General features: G+C 45.3%; 1 protein-coding gene across 5 annotated transcripts in view; it reads right to left on the bottom strand.

The window, feature by feature from the left end:
- PHACTR4 (phosphatase and actin regulator 4) overlaps positions 1-13,995 on the bottom strand; it is a 119,559-nt gene extending 105,564 nt beyond the window's left edge. For 2 of the 5 annotated variants that reach the window (XM_075908592.1, XM_075908593.1), the window contains exon 1: positions 12,196-12,472. In XM_075908592.1, coding sequence (XP_075764707.1) covers positions 12,196-12,457 — 262 coding nt within the window. In that variant the 5' untranslated portion in view covers positions 12,458-12,472. Of the gene's footprint in view, positions 1-12,195; positions 12,473-13,970 lie in introns of those variants that run through there. The other 3 variants (XM_075908596.1, XM_075908595.1, XM_075908597.1) reach the window with 3 other exon arrangements.
- Positions 13,996-16,084: the final 2,089 nt, after the last annotated feature.

Raw genomic sequence — 16,084 nt, 5'->3', positions numbered from 1 at the left:
AGTTAGTCTGTACAGAAAAAAACAAATGGTCTGGTAGCACTTTATAGACTAACATGTAGATGGTATCATGAGCTTTCGTGAACACCTCAAGTAACATAGTTATTTTTTTCCAACGTGCATTACTTTACACTTATCCACATGAAATTTCATTTGCCATTTTGTTGCCCAATCACTCAACCAAGTGCTTTCAGAGAGCACAATGCATCTAGCCTCTGGTAAGACAGCAATAAGTGACAAGAAACAAAATACAGGACTATGTAGCACTTTAAAGACTAACAAGATGGTTTATTAGATGATGAGCTTTCGTGGGCCAGACCCACTTCCTCAGATCAAATAATGGAAGAAAATAGTCACAACCATATATACCAAAGGATACAAGAAAATTCTCCCATCACCCTAGCTACCATCTCTTGAGAGAGGTGTAATACCTACACCAAAAGTAAAGCCCCTCCCATCAGCAAACAGTGTCTTCACAACAGCCTTTTAAGTGTACACAACCCCTCAAGTGACATTAAAAAGGAGCACAGTCACTCCAGGACATACAAGAGGCTGCTGTAATGAAGTCTAATCTGACTTCAGTAGCTATTTGCAATCAAATGTGTCTGCTAGTTAATAATTTGCACAACTGCAAACATTAGAAACAAGTTATACATTGAAGTGAATAATTTTCAATAGCTGGTATCAATCAGATTTTTCTTTCATATATTGGAAGCCTTTCTAAAGCTATAGTTCAGCCCTGCATAGAGATTAAAATTACCAAACAAAAAAATTAATGCAATCTAAACAATGAATGGTTCTTTCCTTCCCTACAAGAGCTTTGAGCAAAGATTATTTTCCACCCCTCTAACTGCCAACACAGAACTACAGACTGCCAACTTTTCAACTCCACTTTTCCATGTCACTGAAGCCACAGGCAAGAGCACCATAGGTGTTGGTGCAGCTGGTATTCAGTATTGACTCACCAAGCAAGGCAAGGGGTGCAGGGCAAAACTCACCAATTAAGAGTCTGAACAGCAGCAGCAAAGCGGGGTTTAAAAAGGTTTAATTTTTCCAGAGACTAATGCTCTCAAATCAGATAAGTCCTTCAAAAGGAGCTAATCCATAATTTGTTTGCTAGTTACAAATGTTAACAGTTTTTAGGCTCAAATCTTTGTTCTCTCTACCTGGGTTCCTGTTTTAATTTGCAGAGCAGGGAAGAGATGACATTTCTATACAGTTTTTTTTCCCACACTGAGATTTTAAGATTGTGCCATAAAAGACTCGCTTTGCAAGAATATTCACTGTAAGTAACGAAAACCTAATGATAAACATGTTCCCATCAGAGTATGAAACATCATACTGAAAGCCTCCACACTGCAGACTGAAACTAGTAAATGAAGAAACGCACCATGACACAGAAAGGATGACCCAAGGAAAGTAGAAAAAACACAAATGAAACTTGACTAAGTAATCAAACGAAAGAATACTAGGAAATATTTGAAAACTGTATACACAGTTATTTCAAGTTTCACAGGGATTTAAGAGTTAGAATATCAGTCACTGACATTGTACAATCCCATTCCGGTGATGCATATTATGCATATTATTTTTAACATGGTTCTGACTGAGATTGTGCATGACCTGTCCTAGAGAATGATGAAGCCCAAAAATATATAAGAAGTGAGTCTCTTATTAAGACAGACAGGACAAGAGGAAACAAAGGTGTGGGGTAAAGTGAATTGCCTCATATCACAGAACTAGCCAATTAGCCAATCATAAGACAGGATTTTCAGGTCTCTCCTCCACATCGGTCTTCTCTCCTGAGCCTTCGGTCTCTCTCTCTCCTCCTCCTCCTCCTGCTGCTTCCCACCCCCCCAGCTCTCCTCCGCCTCCTGCCTCTCTCTTTCACTTTTCCTCCCCCTCCTGCCTCTCACTCGGGGGGGCTCATAGACTCATAGACTTTAAAGTCAGAAGGGATCATTATGATCATCTAGTCTGACCCCCTGCACAATGCAGGCCACAGAATCTCAACCACCCCTCTTAGAATAATCCTCTCACCTATATCAAAGATATTGAAGCATTCAAATACTTTGAAGGCCCCAACATGCAGAGAGTCCTTCAGCTGTGATCTGTGCCCAATGCTACAGAGGAAGGCAAAAAACCTCCAGGGCCTCTGCCAATCTACCCGTGCTGCATGGGGAGCGCGGAGCCCAAGCAGTCGCTTGCGCCGCTTGCTCCCAAGCAGCAGCCTGGCTGAGCAGCGCAGAAGTCAGCCGAGCGCCACGGCGGGAGGCGAAGGGGGGTGGGGTGGTGATGTTCACGGCCAGGGCCTGGAGCCGCCGTCACACCGCACATCACCGCCCTGCCCTCCTTCGCCTCCCACCATGGCACTCGGCTGACTTCTGCACCGCTCAGCGGGGCCACCGCAGGGGAGCAAGCAGCCGTTTGGGCCCCGCACTCCCCATGCAGCATGGGCCATCCAGAGGGAACAGCCAGCATTTCAGGCAACAGCACCACCCAGAGAGAACAGCCAGCATTTCAGTGTTACAGACTCTCAGACACTGGGCTACTATATATATGATGATATGATATGTCAGCATCAGAACTACTAGCAGAACCCAGGCCTAATGGATCCTACATCATTATTTTGCTTTACTTTCCAAATCTATGATGTGCTTGCAAATATTATTTCCCTCCGTATAATAACTTTCTATAACTAATGACTGGATTGCATTCATAGTGACTTTTCCAAGACATCTTAAAAAGCCCATTAAATAGGTCACAGTGAAGAAATTCACTGCTTTCTCTGTATTACTAATTATTGAAGTCGACCAGATATTTCTGCATAAGCCCCATATTCTCCCCAGGGAAGGTAGATACTTTCATATTACAGAACAGCAGTCAGTCTCCAGTGAATGTGGTATAAAAAGAGGCAGCCAGGACTGAGAGGCCAGCAAAGTTCCCTCTAATTTTTCCATCCATGTGCAGAATGAATTTTGTTATATGCACCAAGGCATGTGCAGATGTGCTGCACCACTAGAAATACTTGCTGCCAGCCATGGGCGCTCTATTAATCAGCAAAGTGGCATTTGAATCTCTTCTGGGCAGCTGCCTAAGCGCTCAACTTCAAGGGAACACTGGACGTCAGATACATTTTCTGATATGTGCTTAATTATTTTGCTGACTAAAGGACAATTAGTATTAGGAGGAAGTGGAAAATTTAGCTCATTCATTGGTAGTACATATTTAATGTAACTGAATAGCACATCTAAAGAAATTGATACATTTACTGCAAAGTCTGGACTCAGGCTATAACGAGCAATCATACTGAGGCAGAAAGTATGAACTTTCCCCAAAGTAAATCTGCTAGTATTCCATGATCTGGCCTTTGCTGCTACTCCAGCACAAAGTGCAGAAAGTTAATAGAAAAGCCAGTGGCCTGAAGCCACCAGTTAATTTCAAAACTCAGCTGTAAAACATAGCTGCCAAGGAAAGCATTAAACACATTGCTCATTGAGCAATTCCACACAGAAAGCCTGATGTTACATATCTACAGCTTCAATGAACCCAGAAGAGAGTTCAGGAATCAAGATAAAACATGCCAGCTACACTGGCTTCCTAACCATTTTGTTGGTCTCTATGCTTGGAAACACATCAGAACCATGGTTGACACATTTCACCATCTTTATAAATGTATTTTAGTTATATTTCTAATAACTGTGGCAGTCTGTATCCCTATGTTCACCCTTAGAACTATAATGGATTTTGCACAGAGAAGGCGTTAGGAAGTATCATTTGAAAGCTCAAATTGTGCTGATCATTATTGTAAAATATGGTAAAATTTGTGGGGCAACATTGTATGTAAAGTTACACAATTCTACTGTATGACATTGCTGAGATATGCTCTAAATTTAGAAGAGCAGGCACAAACTAGTTCATCAGAGACAAAAGGCAAACTGTCCTCTCAGTCACCTGTCAACAAAATCAAATGGACTATCACGGGGTATGCAGCCATTCTTTGGAGGAAAAAAGATAAGAGCAAGAAATTTACATGAAGGCAAAGAAACAGCTGGAAGTTTCCCATCCCAGACTTTTAGTTGCCTGAATCTTAGCTGGAGATAATTCACCAAGAAGAGAATTACTGTAAGAAAGGGGAGCAAACTCCCCAGATTACTTCTTCCTTCGTCTGTACTCATGGCATAGACACCATTTGAAAAAGGAAGCATCAATGGACTAGAAAGGGGTTCTGGATGAAAAATGTAACCAGCAAGATTGCCAGAACATGTGATAAGGACCCCCCCCCACACACACACACCCTATTGCTTTAAATTCACTTAACTTGTTAAAGTTTGGTTATTTTGCATTTTATTTTGTATGGCTTCGTAACCGATTCTGATCTTATGCCTCATTACTTTTAATCCCTTAAAATCTATTTTAAAGTTGTTAAACTTGTTTAATCTAATCCACTGCGTGTTTGGGAAACTTAATTTGGGATAACAAGGTTTGTGCACATCATTTTCTATTAATGAAATGATGGGCTTTATATGAGCCTATATTGTCCAACAGGGGCTGGGCAGTACAATGCATCTTGCTGGGGGAAAGTCTGGGACTGGGAGTTTACTGTGGTTCAGATCACTTACCTATGGACAGTCAATACTTTTCAAATAGAAACACATTTTTGTTCTATTTCATTCAAATGTTATTTCTTTCGGCTCTGCACAAGAATCCCTTACCAGGAAGTGAACACAAGTGACTAACAGAAGTAAGAGAAGAATCGGATGCAAGAGTTAAAATTTGTAAATAAGCCTAAATGGATTAGGAGTCTGGGTCCTATTTCAAAAGTGACTACTTACGCATTTAAGAGCCTAAGGCTAGGTCTACACTACCAATTTATGTTGGCATAACTACAGTGCTCAAGGGTATGGAAAAGAGCAGCACAGTTGAACTGACCTAACCCCCAGCACAGACAACACAGTGAATGGGAAGGTGTCTCCTGTCAAGGTAACTACCACCTCTTCAGGAGGTGGCGTACCTGTTCTGATGGCAGAAGCTATCCTGTCAGCATAGGTAGTGAGGTAGTGTCTTCACTAAGCTCAGCAGCAGTACAGCTGCATTCTGCAGCATTCCCAAGTGTAGACAAGGGCTCTGTCTAACTGAAAATCGATTAAGCTGTTAGGTAAACAGTTCCTAATAGGGATGTTAGAGAGCGTGTAATTGAACAGTCGTGTAACCACATCAAATGTTAGCAATTACACAACTATTTGATAGTCCCCAGAGGAGGGGTCGGCAGCCACTGTGCTCTTGGCTGCACTCCTGGGGAGCCCTCTGCCACCACGCACTGCTGCCTCTGTGTCAACGGCAGCAGCATGGGGTGGCAGGTGGGAGCCAGTTTGCGAGAAGAGACAGTTTAAAAACCAGTTCCCCATGCAGACCGGCTCTGCCTGCCACCTCACGCTGCTATCTCTGATACAGAGCAGCAGCATGGAGCAGCAGCATCCTCTGTCCATGGGGAGCCCAAGTTCTCCATGGACAGAGGCTGCTCCATAGCTCAGACACACACACACCCCCCAGCTTAAAAGCCGGTTCCCTGAGTGTATTGGCTCCCGCCTCCCCCCACTCTGATAGAAAGGTAGCAGCGGTGGGGGGGGGGGGAAGCAGCTCGCGGGAGCCAATATATGTGGGGAGCTGGCTTGAAAGTCAATTTCTCATGTGTACCAGGCTCCCACCTGCCCCCCTTCACCCTCCATACTGCTGCCTCTCTATCACAGGCAACAACATTGGGGGTGGAGAGCAAGTGGCTCCATAAATCTGGTGCTCATGGGGAGCTGGCTTAAAAGCCGACTCCCCATAGCATCAGCTACCTCCCCCCACTTTGCTACTTCTGATACAGAGGCAGCGGGGGAGGACGGGAGGAAGAGGAAATGCATGTAGTTGACAGGATTAACCGTTAAGCCCAAGCTTATCTGTTGATCACGCAGTCATCTACACCCTGACATCCCTAGTTCTTAAACGTGTTTGATAAGGCACAAAGGCACAAATCCAAAAGAACGAAGCTAGCAAACTATTTACTCAATCCTTTCTCCTCCACATTGCTGTAGAAAGCCAACCTGCTTTCAAAAAGCAGGTTCCTGATTGCAAGAAAGGACTTGTTCACTACTGTCATCCCCTTCACACTTGTGTCACTGTTTTCCATCATTACTTCACATAAATATACCTGCCAGTTAAGAGATAAAACATGTTCCTTACACTGGTAATATCAGGACACAATTAGTTTCTCTCATGTGGTTTGGAACGGACTTGAAGTCATCAGTAAACATTCAAATACGCATTATCATGTCAACAAAAATTTCACTGGGTACAAAAGATGCCTACCATCTTGGTATCCTAGCCCCCATCAGGTCAAATTGAAGTCAGCAGAAAATCTATGTGCAGAACAGCATCTTTCGATTTAAAAACTCTAGAACATGAATCAGAAGCGTAGGGCAGAAAGAAACCTCAAGAGATCATCTAGTCCATCCCCCATTCACTCTCCAAGAACCAAGAGATCAGACAAGATACCACAGTCGATTAATGCACAAGACAAGGGGTCAGATGATCTGGGTTCTCTCCTTCCTAGTTTCCCATCAGCTTGCCATATGACCATCAGCTAGTGCAGGATGGGCAATAATTTTTGCAGGAAGACCACTTAATGAAAGTTGTCACGGGCCAGCTCCACCCCCGGAAGGGGCGGGACCTGCAGACTAGCCTCCCCCCACAGTTGTCTGGGGCTGGAGGCTTTGAATTAAAAACACACTAAAGGACTTGTGTCTTCGAGCCCCACAATCACCGTGTTGTCGATTGCTGCAGCTATTTAAAAGGTTCGCAGCTCTAGCCCCTGCCAGGTAGGACTGTAACCATGGGCCATGAGTTATTTAAATAGGATCCTGATGTCTGAGCCACTGCCTGGAAATTTGGTGGCATGGGCCACAAGATATAAATGGAAAGCAGCCAGATCCAGCCCCCCCTCTTCCAGCCACATCTTGCCTAGCCCTGAGCTAATCACTTCTAACCTATGTGCTTCAGCTTATCATAGGAATATTTACATGCCCCATAGGCATGGAGTATGTTATGCAAGTTTTAAAACACTTGAGATCATCAGACTGAAGGCATTATGGAACTCCCAAGTACTTGTACACCTAATTTTTTTTAACAGTGCTGAAGCCTGAGTAGTCTCTTGAGAGGAAACCACAAAGGATTTGGAGAACAAGTTTGTGAACTGCTGATTTTGAGTCCTCTCTGGAAAGAGTTAATAAATGCCTACATACTAGAAACAGTCAGAGGTGTGACTGCCGCTCTGCCCATTCACAAATTGACAAATGTGATCCCCCAGTGTGCAGAAACGAAATGGAAATAGTTCTCATCACAGCGCACTGACAAATCAGCAAGAACTACTAATTAACTGATAAAAATAGACATCTGAAAACACTTTGGTTACACAAAGCCAAGCACTTAGCTGCTGCAGCCCTACAGCCTTCTATTTTCCATGTAGAATAGTGATAGAAATGTAGCCGTGTTAGTCTGGTGTAGCTGAAACAAAAAACAGGACTATGTAGCACTATAAAGACTAACAAGATGGTTTATTAGGTGATGAGCTTTCATGGGCCAGACCCACTTCCTTAGATCAAATAGTGGAAGAAAATTGTCACAACCATATATACCAAAGGATACAATTTAAAAAATGAACACATATGAAAAGGACAAATCAGATTTCCCCTTCTGTTCTAAAATTTGATTTGTCCTTTTCATATGTGTTCATTTTTTTTAATTGTATCCTTTGGTATATATGGTTGAGACAATTTTCTTCCACTATTTGACCTGAGGAAGTGGGTCTGGCCCACGAAAGCTCATCACCTAATAAACCATCTTGTTAGTCTTTATAGTGCTACATAGTCCTGTTTTTTGTTTCTATTTTCCAAGCATTCTAAAACCCACCCACAAAAAAGAACACTCTCAAAGCCACCCCAGAAGGGAGATACTGAACCTCTCTCACCACAAAGAGAAATTAGGGCCCTGATCCTATAAAATTCTGAGCATCCCTAAGCACCTTTTCCAGGTTTCAATAGAAGCACTCAGCACCTCACAGGATGAGGCCCTTGATCACCATCAGTCATATTCAGCTTCCTAACTGATTCATGGGGTCTTCCTCCCATTGAGATCCAGGTTCTATCTATTGTTTTGCTTGAAATAAGTGGTTGGATGCAATTGAATACATCATCCACGTCAGGGTGGGCAACAGCACTTAGGTCAATAACAATAGAGAACAATATCTGAACTTTCATCACAACCTAAGTCTTCCTTAAGAGGTTTATTGCTTACTGAATGACGTTTGTATAGTGAGTGAACAAATGTCTGAAACAACCTCAGTATTTCCTAATTTCTAATTCATATAAAGCCTAAATGTGTCTAAAGTAATCAAATTTGATACAAATAAAAGTGGTTGGTTTCAATACAAAAGATTTGGTTCAGATTATCAAATTAAACTGAAGTTCAAATTAACTAGTGACTGAATGATGTGGAAGGCTGTGTAATCACAGATTACTGATCAGGCAGCACAGAAACAAAGATGCAATTACATTTTACCCATCTGTGTAAGCCCCTCCACACTGATCTACATTACCACTAATGTTACCCTCCCTTCCCCCACCCTCTCAAGAGAGACTCCTCTCCTCCATAGCTCATAGCAAATAAACCAGGTTTGTCCAAGAGGGGCAAGAGGAATGTGCATTCTTTCAATCATATTCATTCACCATGATAGCTTCTATCTTAACATGGATTTTCTAATAAGTCCATAGCTATGTTAGATGGACACATTTCAGACTAAATGTGGACAACTTAAACAAATTTGAATATAAAAACAACAAGTAGTCCTGTGGTATACAGAATCATGAGATTTTGAGAGTAAAACCCACTTCATCCAATGCGTTAAGAGTGGAAAACTCTGAGGCTGTGTCTAGACTGGCATGATTTTGCGGAAATACTTTTAACGGAAAAAATGTTCTGTTAAAAGTATTTCCGCAAAAGCGCGTCTAGATTGGCACGGATGCTTTTGCGCAAAAGCATCCGTGGCCAGTCTAGACGCGATTTTGCACAAGAAAGCACCGATCGCCATTTTAGCCATCGGAGCTTTTTTGCGCAAAACAGTTCTTCCCTGTCTACACTGGCCCTCTTGCACAAGTAGTCTTGCACAAGAGGGCTTTTTCCCAAGTGGGAGCGGGAAAGTATTTGCGCAAGAAGCACTGATTTTGTACATTACAAAGTCAGTGCTCTTGCGCAAATTCAAGCAGCCAGTGTAGACAGCTGGCAAGTTTTTGCACAAAAGCGGCTGCTTTTGCGCAAAATCTTGCCAGTCTAGACACACCCTGAATGTGTTAGGAAAGCTCTGTTAAGGCCTTGTCTGCAAATGAAAGTTTTGGTATAACCCAAGGTATGCATTTCAATTAGTTCAGTGATATTAATGCAACTCCACTCTGTAGATATACTTATTCTACCTTAAGAGTGTTTTTATCAGTCTGAACTCTTGTTTTGGAAGGAAGTTAAGATTTTTTATTTTTTAGGAACTAAAAAATAAGAACTCCTCTTTTACTAGAATATAATATATTGGCAGAAGAAGTGTTATTTCAGTTTAGCCATAAGAGTGTAACCAGTGAAACTTTTCCATGTAGATCAGCCCCAAAATGCAGTCTATCACCTTGAGCTAATTAATTCAGCTAACAGGATTGAGAAACACTTCCCTTTCATCAAGATAGGGCCCCAGGAAGCTTTGCCCTTTACCACCCACTCAAGACAAACTTGAGTCTATCAAGATCTACCAGTGATAAGCCTCTGATGTTTATAGTTTTAAAATTTAAAATCCATGTGTTGTCTGTCTATTGATAGGCCTACTTAGGTTTCTTTTCACTTTTTAAAGAGGACTGAGAATCACTTCCTCTTCTATATTGTATTGGAGGGTTGTTGTTTTTTAATGGCCATATCTCTGTATTTCTGTAAATATTTGCACAGCTGCTTTCCTACCTTTGAAGACAAACATTTAAACTAAAAAGATAAGTTTGAGAAAAGGAATATTTTAAGACCTTAATGTAGGGACTATGATCATGAGAGCCCTTTCTGGCCACTACTAAAATACATTACTCATACCAAATACCAATAGGTAAACTCATCAATACTTTTTCAGCTAACATGGCAGGTCTACATACAGGTACTTCAAGACTTCATTCTCCTCCACTTGGACAAACACAAGGCACTAGTGTCAAATAATTCAATTACATAGATAAAGAGTAATGGGAAAGGAAAATTTAGTTGGAAGTGAGGAAACGATGCTCTTCAAATGAGAACTGAAATAAGGCAGAACAGACCAGACAAAGAAATAGCAAACAGGCTGTTCCAATCAGCAGAAGTTGTAGAAACAGTCTTGCGGAGGAGAAGGCTCCTGCATGAGTGCCAGAAACTGGACTAGATGACCTTAGTCTCTTCCGGTCCTACAATTCTATGATACTACAAACGGTGGAGTCGTTCCAGGCTGTACAATTTGTGCGCTTAACTATATCAAAAGAACGTGGAAGCATAGCAATAATAATACAGTAATAATTAATAGCAGCAGCCTTGGCCAGGTTTTTTTTTTTTAAATAGTATGCCTAATTGTAAGCTCTTAAGCCTATAGTCAGGCACTAGCTCCCAACTCAAGTGACTTCAGTGGGCACTGCTGGACATGCAGCAAGATTGAAAATCAGGTTACTAAGTGTTGAAATAGACTCAAGGCACCCATGCTGGGATTTTTCTCCATATGGATTTTAAACAAACAGATAAGGGTTTCTTCCTTTCTGGGACGGAGAAATTTGAAAAGCAACACACCACTCCCCTAAGATTATGCCACAATTGCTCTCCCTCCACCCTTCCTTGTTGTGTTGGGCTATTTACTATAAGAGAGGTTAGCATGTTAGAAAGGGAAGACTGAAACTCACTGGTCAGTGGCTTTGAGAAGCCAGCATATGCCATCCCTCAACAACCAGGGGATAACCCAACTCCGTATGCAGGGCAATGTGGGTTCCAGCAACATGCAAAGGGCTCCTCCTCCCCGCTTGTCTGTGGATTCTGTCTAGCACAGATACGTGCAAAGCAAAGCACAGCAGGGGCTTAGATATCCTGCGCCAAGTGAAGTCCTGGGAGCAAAAGGCAGCTAGGGACAAGAAGGGTTGAGGGGCGGGGGAGGGGGGAGAGAAAATGTGACACAGGCAACAAGCAAGGAGGGAGAGTCACAGCAGAGAACGGGGGGAGCGGTCGGGATGCTATGGGGGGCAGAGGGAAGCCAGGCACAGGCAAAAGAGGGGAAGCTCTGGGGCAAAAGGAGACTGACACACAGGGGGCCAGCCCGGGGCCATAGAATGGGAAAGGGTCCCGGGACGGAGAGGGGGAGGCAGCCCCAGGCAGTGAGATGGGGAAGGGTCTGGAGGCGGGGCTGGCTGAGGAAGGGTCTGGGGGGGGAGGATCTCGGGAGGGGGGCTGGCTGAGGAAGGGTCTGGAGGGAGGATCTCGGGGGGGGCTGGCTGAGGAAGGGTCTGGGGGGGAGGATCTCGGGGGGGCTGGCTGAGGAAGGGTCTGGAGGGAGGATCTCGGGGGGGGCTGGCTGAGGAAGGGTAGGGGGGAGGAGGGTCTCGGGGGGGCTGGCTGAGGAAGGGTCAGGGGGGAGTATCTCGGGGGGGCTGGCTGAGGAAGGGTCGGGGGGGAGGAGGGTCTCGGGGGGGGCTGGCTGAGGAAGGGTCGGGGGGGAGGAGGGTCTCGGGGGGGGCTGGCTGAGGAAGGGTCGGGGGGGAGGAGGGTCTCGGGGGGGGCTGGCTGAGGAAGGGTCGGGGGGAGGAGGGTCTCGGGGGGGGGGTTGGCTGAGGAAGGGTCGGGGGGGAGGATCTGGGGGGGCTGAAGGGTCGGGGGGGAGGGTCTCGGGGAGGGCGGCTGAGGAAGGGTCTCGGGGGGGAGGAGGGTCTCGGGGGGGCTGAAGGGTCGGGGGGAGGAGGGTCTGGGGGGAGGATCTGGGGGGGCTGAAGGGTCGGGGGGGAGGGTCTCGGGGGGGGCGGCTGAGGAAGGATCTCGGGGGGGGGCAGCCCAATGTGGCGGGGTGGGGAAGGTCTCGGGGGGGCGGGGAGCTCCGGGACCCCCCCAGCCCGGGGGGGCGCGGCGCGGGCTCACCTGGCTGGGTCCCGCCCCGGCTCCAGTCCGGCCCGCGCTCCCCGCGGCCGCCCCCAGCTCCGAGTGCGGTCGGCGCGTGCCCAGGTCCCAGCCTCGCCGGAAGCCCGGCAGGCTGCGGGGAATGGGCGCGCGAGGCATGCTGGGGCCTGTAGTCCGTGAGGAGGGGGCTGGAGGCTGGGGCGGGTGCATGGGAGGAGGGGCTCTTTGGGGCCCAGGGCGCGGGGCAGCCTGGGGAGTAGGGGCAGTTTGGGGAGCAGGACATGGGGCAGTTTGGGGAGTAGGGGCAGTTTGGGGAGCAGGACATGGGGCAGTTTGGGGAGTAGGGGCAGTTTGGGGAGCAGGACATGGGGCACTCTGGAGAGCGGGGCAGTCTGAGGATGAGATTTGGGGTAATTTGGAAGGTTGTGTGTGCTGGAGGAATTTGGAGGCAGGAGACAAATAAGCATACTAAGTGGATACTTTAGGGATCGTGCATGGTTAATTTGGGGAGGTTAGGGTAGTATGAGGTATGGAATAATTTGGGAGTGAGAGAAATAATTGGGGAAGGGGTCCTGGGCAGGGATAGACTAGGAGTAATACCTGTAATGAGTGACTAAAGAAATTACATGAGGGATAATATAAAGAGAAACATGGGTAAACTCATACATGCTGCATGCAAGGATTTGTGTCAACATCTGGCTTCTTTTAATTGAAACTGCCCATTGGCCCTAACAAGTTTTTGAGAATTTTTCTAGAGGGGCATTTAAATTGGTTTATGCTGCCACTAAACCTCTAACTGAGTCTGTATAATTATTCAGGACAAAAAAAATTCTTTCTGACCCTTCTGGATTAGTTTTTAGTTTTGACAGAGACAGAATCACTATTAGGCCATACCTCCTAGTTACAGTCTCCTATATCAGTGGCTTTCAAGCTTAGGATCATGACACAATATTGTTTCATGGAATGTCAGGCACTGGGTCTCATTGCTGCAGGGTGACCAGTGGGAGTGCCAAGGCAGCTATCTGCCTGTCCTGGTACTGCAGACTGCACTGTGCCCTGGAAGTGGCCAACAGCAGGCCCGGCTCCTAGATGGGAGAGGGCGAGTACACAGGGCTCTGTGCACTAACTCTGAACATCCATTGGCCAGGAACCTGCTGCTGGCTACTTCTGAGATGCAGCATAATCTGCAGTGCCAGGACAGTAAGGAAGCCTGCCTTAGTACTGCTGACAGGTAGCCACTGAAGATAAGCCCATCCTGCCCTAGTCCTGACCCCCACCCCAAAGCCAGCCTCCCCCCTCACACCTCAAAGCTCTCATCCTCAGCCCCATCCGGAGCCCCCACACTAGTCAAATGATGGTCACAGGCATCAACAATTTTCTTCAACTGAATCATGAGAAAAAAAGTTTGTAAAGCACTGTCCTATATAATATAATCAGACACTGCAAGCAAGGGAATAGTAAATACATTTATTGCTACTCAATCCTGAGAGCTAACTAATTACAAATATTATTTATTATTAGCATTGTCATAGCATCTAGGAGCTCTAGTCTTGGATTGGGGCGAAACATACCTTAAGACAACCTCTGCCCCCCCCCACAATGTAGACCTGGCTCAGAGCTTCTCAGTAGAGGAATGGGGGAGGGTTGCGGTAAAGTTACCTCCAATGTAGGAAAATCATTCACTATCATCAATATGAATGCTGTTTCTACCTTACACCACTCTCAAGCCTTATCTGTATGCTTAGCAGCTGCAGGAATGCAGACAAATGTGACCTCCCCGGCAGCAACCATCTTACCTGAAGATTCAGGACAGCTTCCTCTGGAGGCAAGTCAATGAGTAACTTGCTGCTCTTAGCAGAATTAGAGGAGCTAGGCAAACAAAAATTTGACCTTGCTCATGCCAGACTGAGTGTTGTGACACCAAGGACATTGGCTTGCAGGCAGAGCGAACAAGTTAAGCTAAAGGAGTAGCCTCTGGGCAGGAAATCTGGGAAACAGGTAATTAAATAGAGTCATAAAAACAGAAGAGAGCATGTCATTTGTTTCCTGTTGCACAAGCTTTATGAAATAAATGGCCACGCCCTTTTGTTTTGCCTGGAGTCTAATGCAAATGACAACCATATTCTAGCTACAAGGCTTCCCCCTTCAGTCTGAGGGAGATCATAGTTGCAGGATTTTTAAAAGCCTGAACTCTGGAGATCTTAACTATGAGTCAGTCCAACTGGAAAGGGGAGACGCTGTGATATGCCCAGGGTCAGACAGCAAGTCAGTGGCAAAGTATGGAATTGACTACAGGAGGGTGGAAAGGAGTGAGAAATGGGGACCGGGACAGCAGTAACCCCATTGGGGCAGGCGGCCTAAACTCGAAATAAGATACACAATTTGTGCTACGCAAATTGCGTATCTTATTTCAATTGAATTTTGAAATAGTATATTTTGAAATTTGGCGTGTCAACACAGTGCCAAATTTTGAAATAATGCGCTATTTTGAGATATCCTTTAACCCTCGTGGAACAAGGATCCAGGGATGCTGAAATAGCCGGCACATTCAAAAGATGCAGGGTAGCTATTTCAGGATACTTCTGGTATCTCGAAATAGCCCCGCTGTGTAATGTACCCCTGGGGAGTTGCCGCTTGGCAAACCACTTTTCCAAAATAGCGTATTATTTCCAAAATAGCGTATTATTTCCGAAATAGCATATTTTCTGAAATAGCATAACAATGAGATTTAAGGGTTATTTCGAAGAAAGGTTTTTTTCTCAAAATAACCTCGCGTGGGCCGCATTTGTTTTCTCGAAATATGCTATTTTGGAAAAGCGGCCATCCACGATTATGCAAATTAAGCGGGGAAATTCAAATCCATGCGTCATTTGCAATTTCGCTTGTCTTCATTTGCATTCCTCTCTCAAAGGAGGAATGCAATGTAGACATACCCTGATACTCCTCTAAAGTCATTTATATCTGTGGGCACCCAGATAACATAGTAATTAAATGTATAGAAGTCTCATAGCTAAATATTTTTTTTCTTTCTTAGTTTCCATTTTATAGTCTAGGGGGCCAAATTCAGTCCTGATGTAAGTTGGCTCAAACCCTTTGACTTCCATGAAATGGCACCTGCTAACACAACAGCTGAATATAGTTCGATATCCCCAAGGCCATGGATTAGACATGTGAAATCCCTTCTAAACAACTGCTCCAGCCCAAATGGGCTGCTGGTAACTGTAACCAGTAAGCATCATCCATGAAGGGTGATGCTTACCAATTAACCCAGTGGTCTCCAACCTTTTTAACCACAAGATCACATTTTCAATTTAAGTGCAATGTAAGATCTACCTCAAACCCAAATCCCCTGGCCCGGCTTCCTTCCCGCCTTCTCTGAGGCCCCGCCCCTGCTCCACGCTTTCTCAGAGACCTCACCCTGCTCATTCCATTCCCCTTCCTCCCCTAATCTCATTCACTTTCATTAGGCTGGGGTAGGGGGTTGGGGTGGAGTACCCCACAGCGGCCAACATTAGTTGCCCTAAGGAGGGAGCTGACTCCTGCATTAGGAAGGCAGAATAAGGGATACCTTGAAGGATAGGGAGGTGGAGTGGGTTAGGGGATGGGGATAGGGCGTTAGTCTAAGTAGCACAGGATGGTAGGTTCAAGTCCCTTACCTCTCTGGGAGTGACTAGACAGTTAACACAGCATAAAGGTCCCTCTGAAAGTAGAGGGGTGGGTTGAGTACATGAAAGAATACAGGCAGTCCCCGGGTTACGTACAAGATAGGGACTGTAGGTTTGTTCTTAAGTTGAATCTGTATGTAAATCGGAACTGGCGTCAGCTGCTGCTGCTGAAACTGATCAGTTTCAACTGCGGCTGAATCTGGATGCCAGTTCTGACTTACATACAGATTCAACTTAAGAAACCC

This window comes from Pelodiscus sinensis, chromosome 25 (assembly GCF_049634645.1).
Source record: "Pelodiscus sinensis isolate JC-2024 chromosome 25, ASM4963464v1, whole genome shotgun sequence".
Lineage (NCBI taxonomy): Eukaryota > Metazoa > Chordata > Testudines > Trionychidae > Pelodiscus > Pelodiscus sinensis.
Note: the sequence above shows the minus strand (reverse complement) of the source record. Positions and strands in the feature narration are given on the sequence as shown.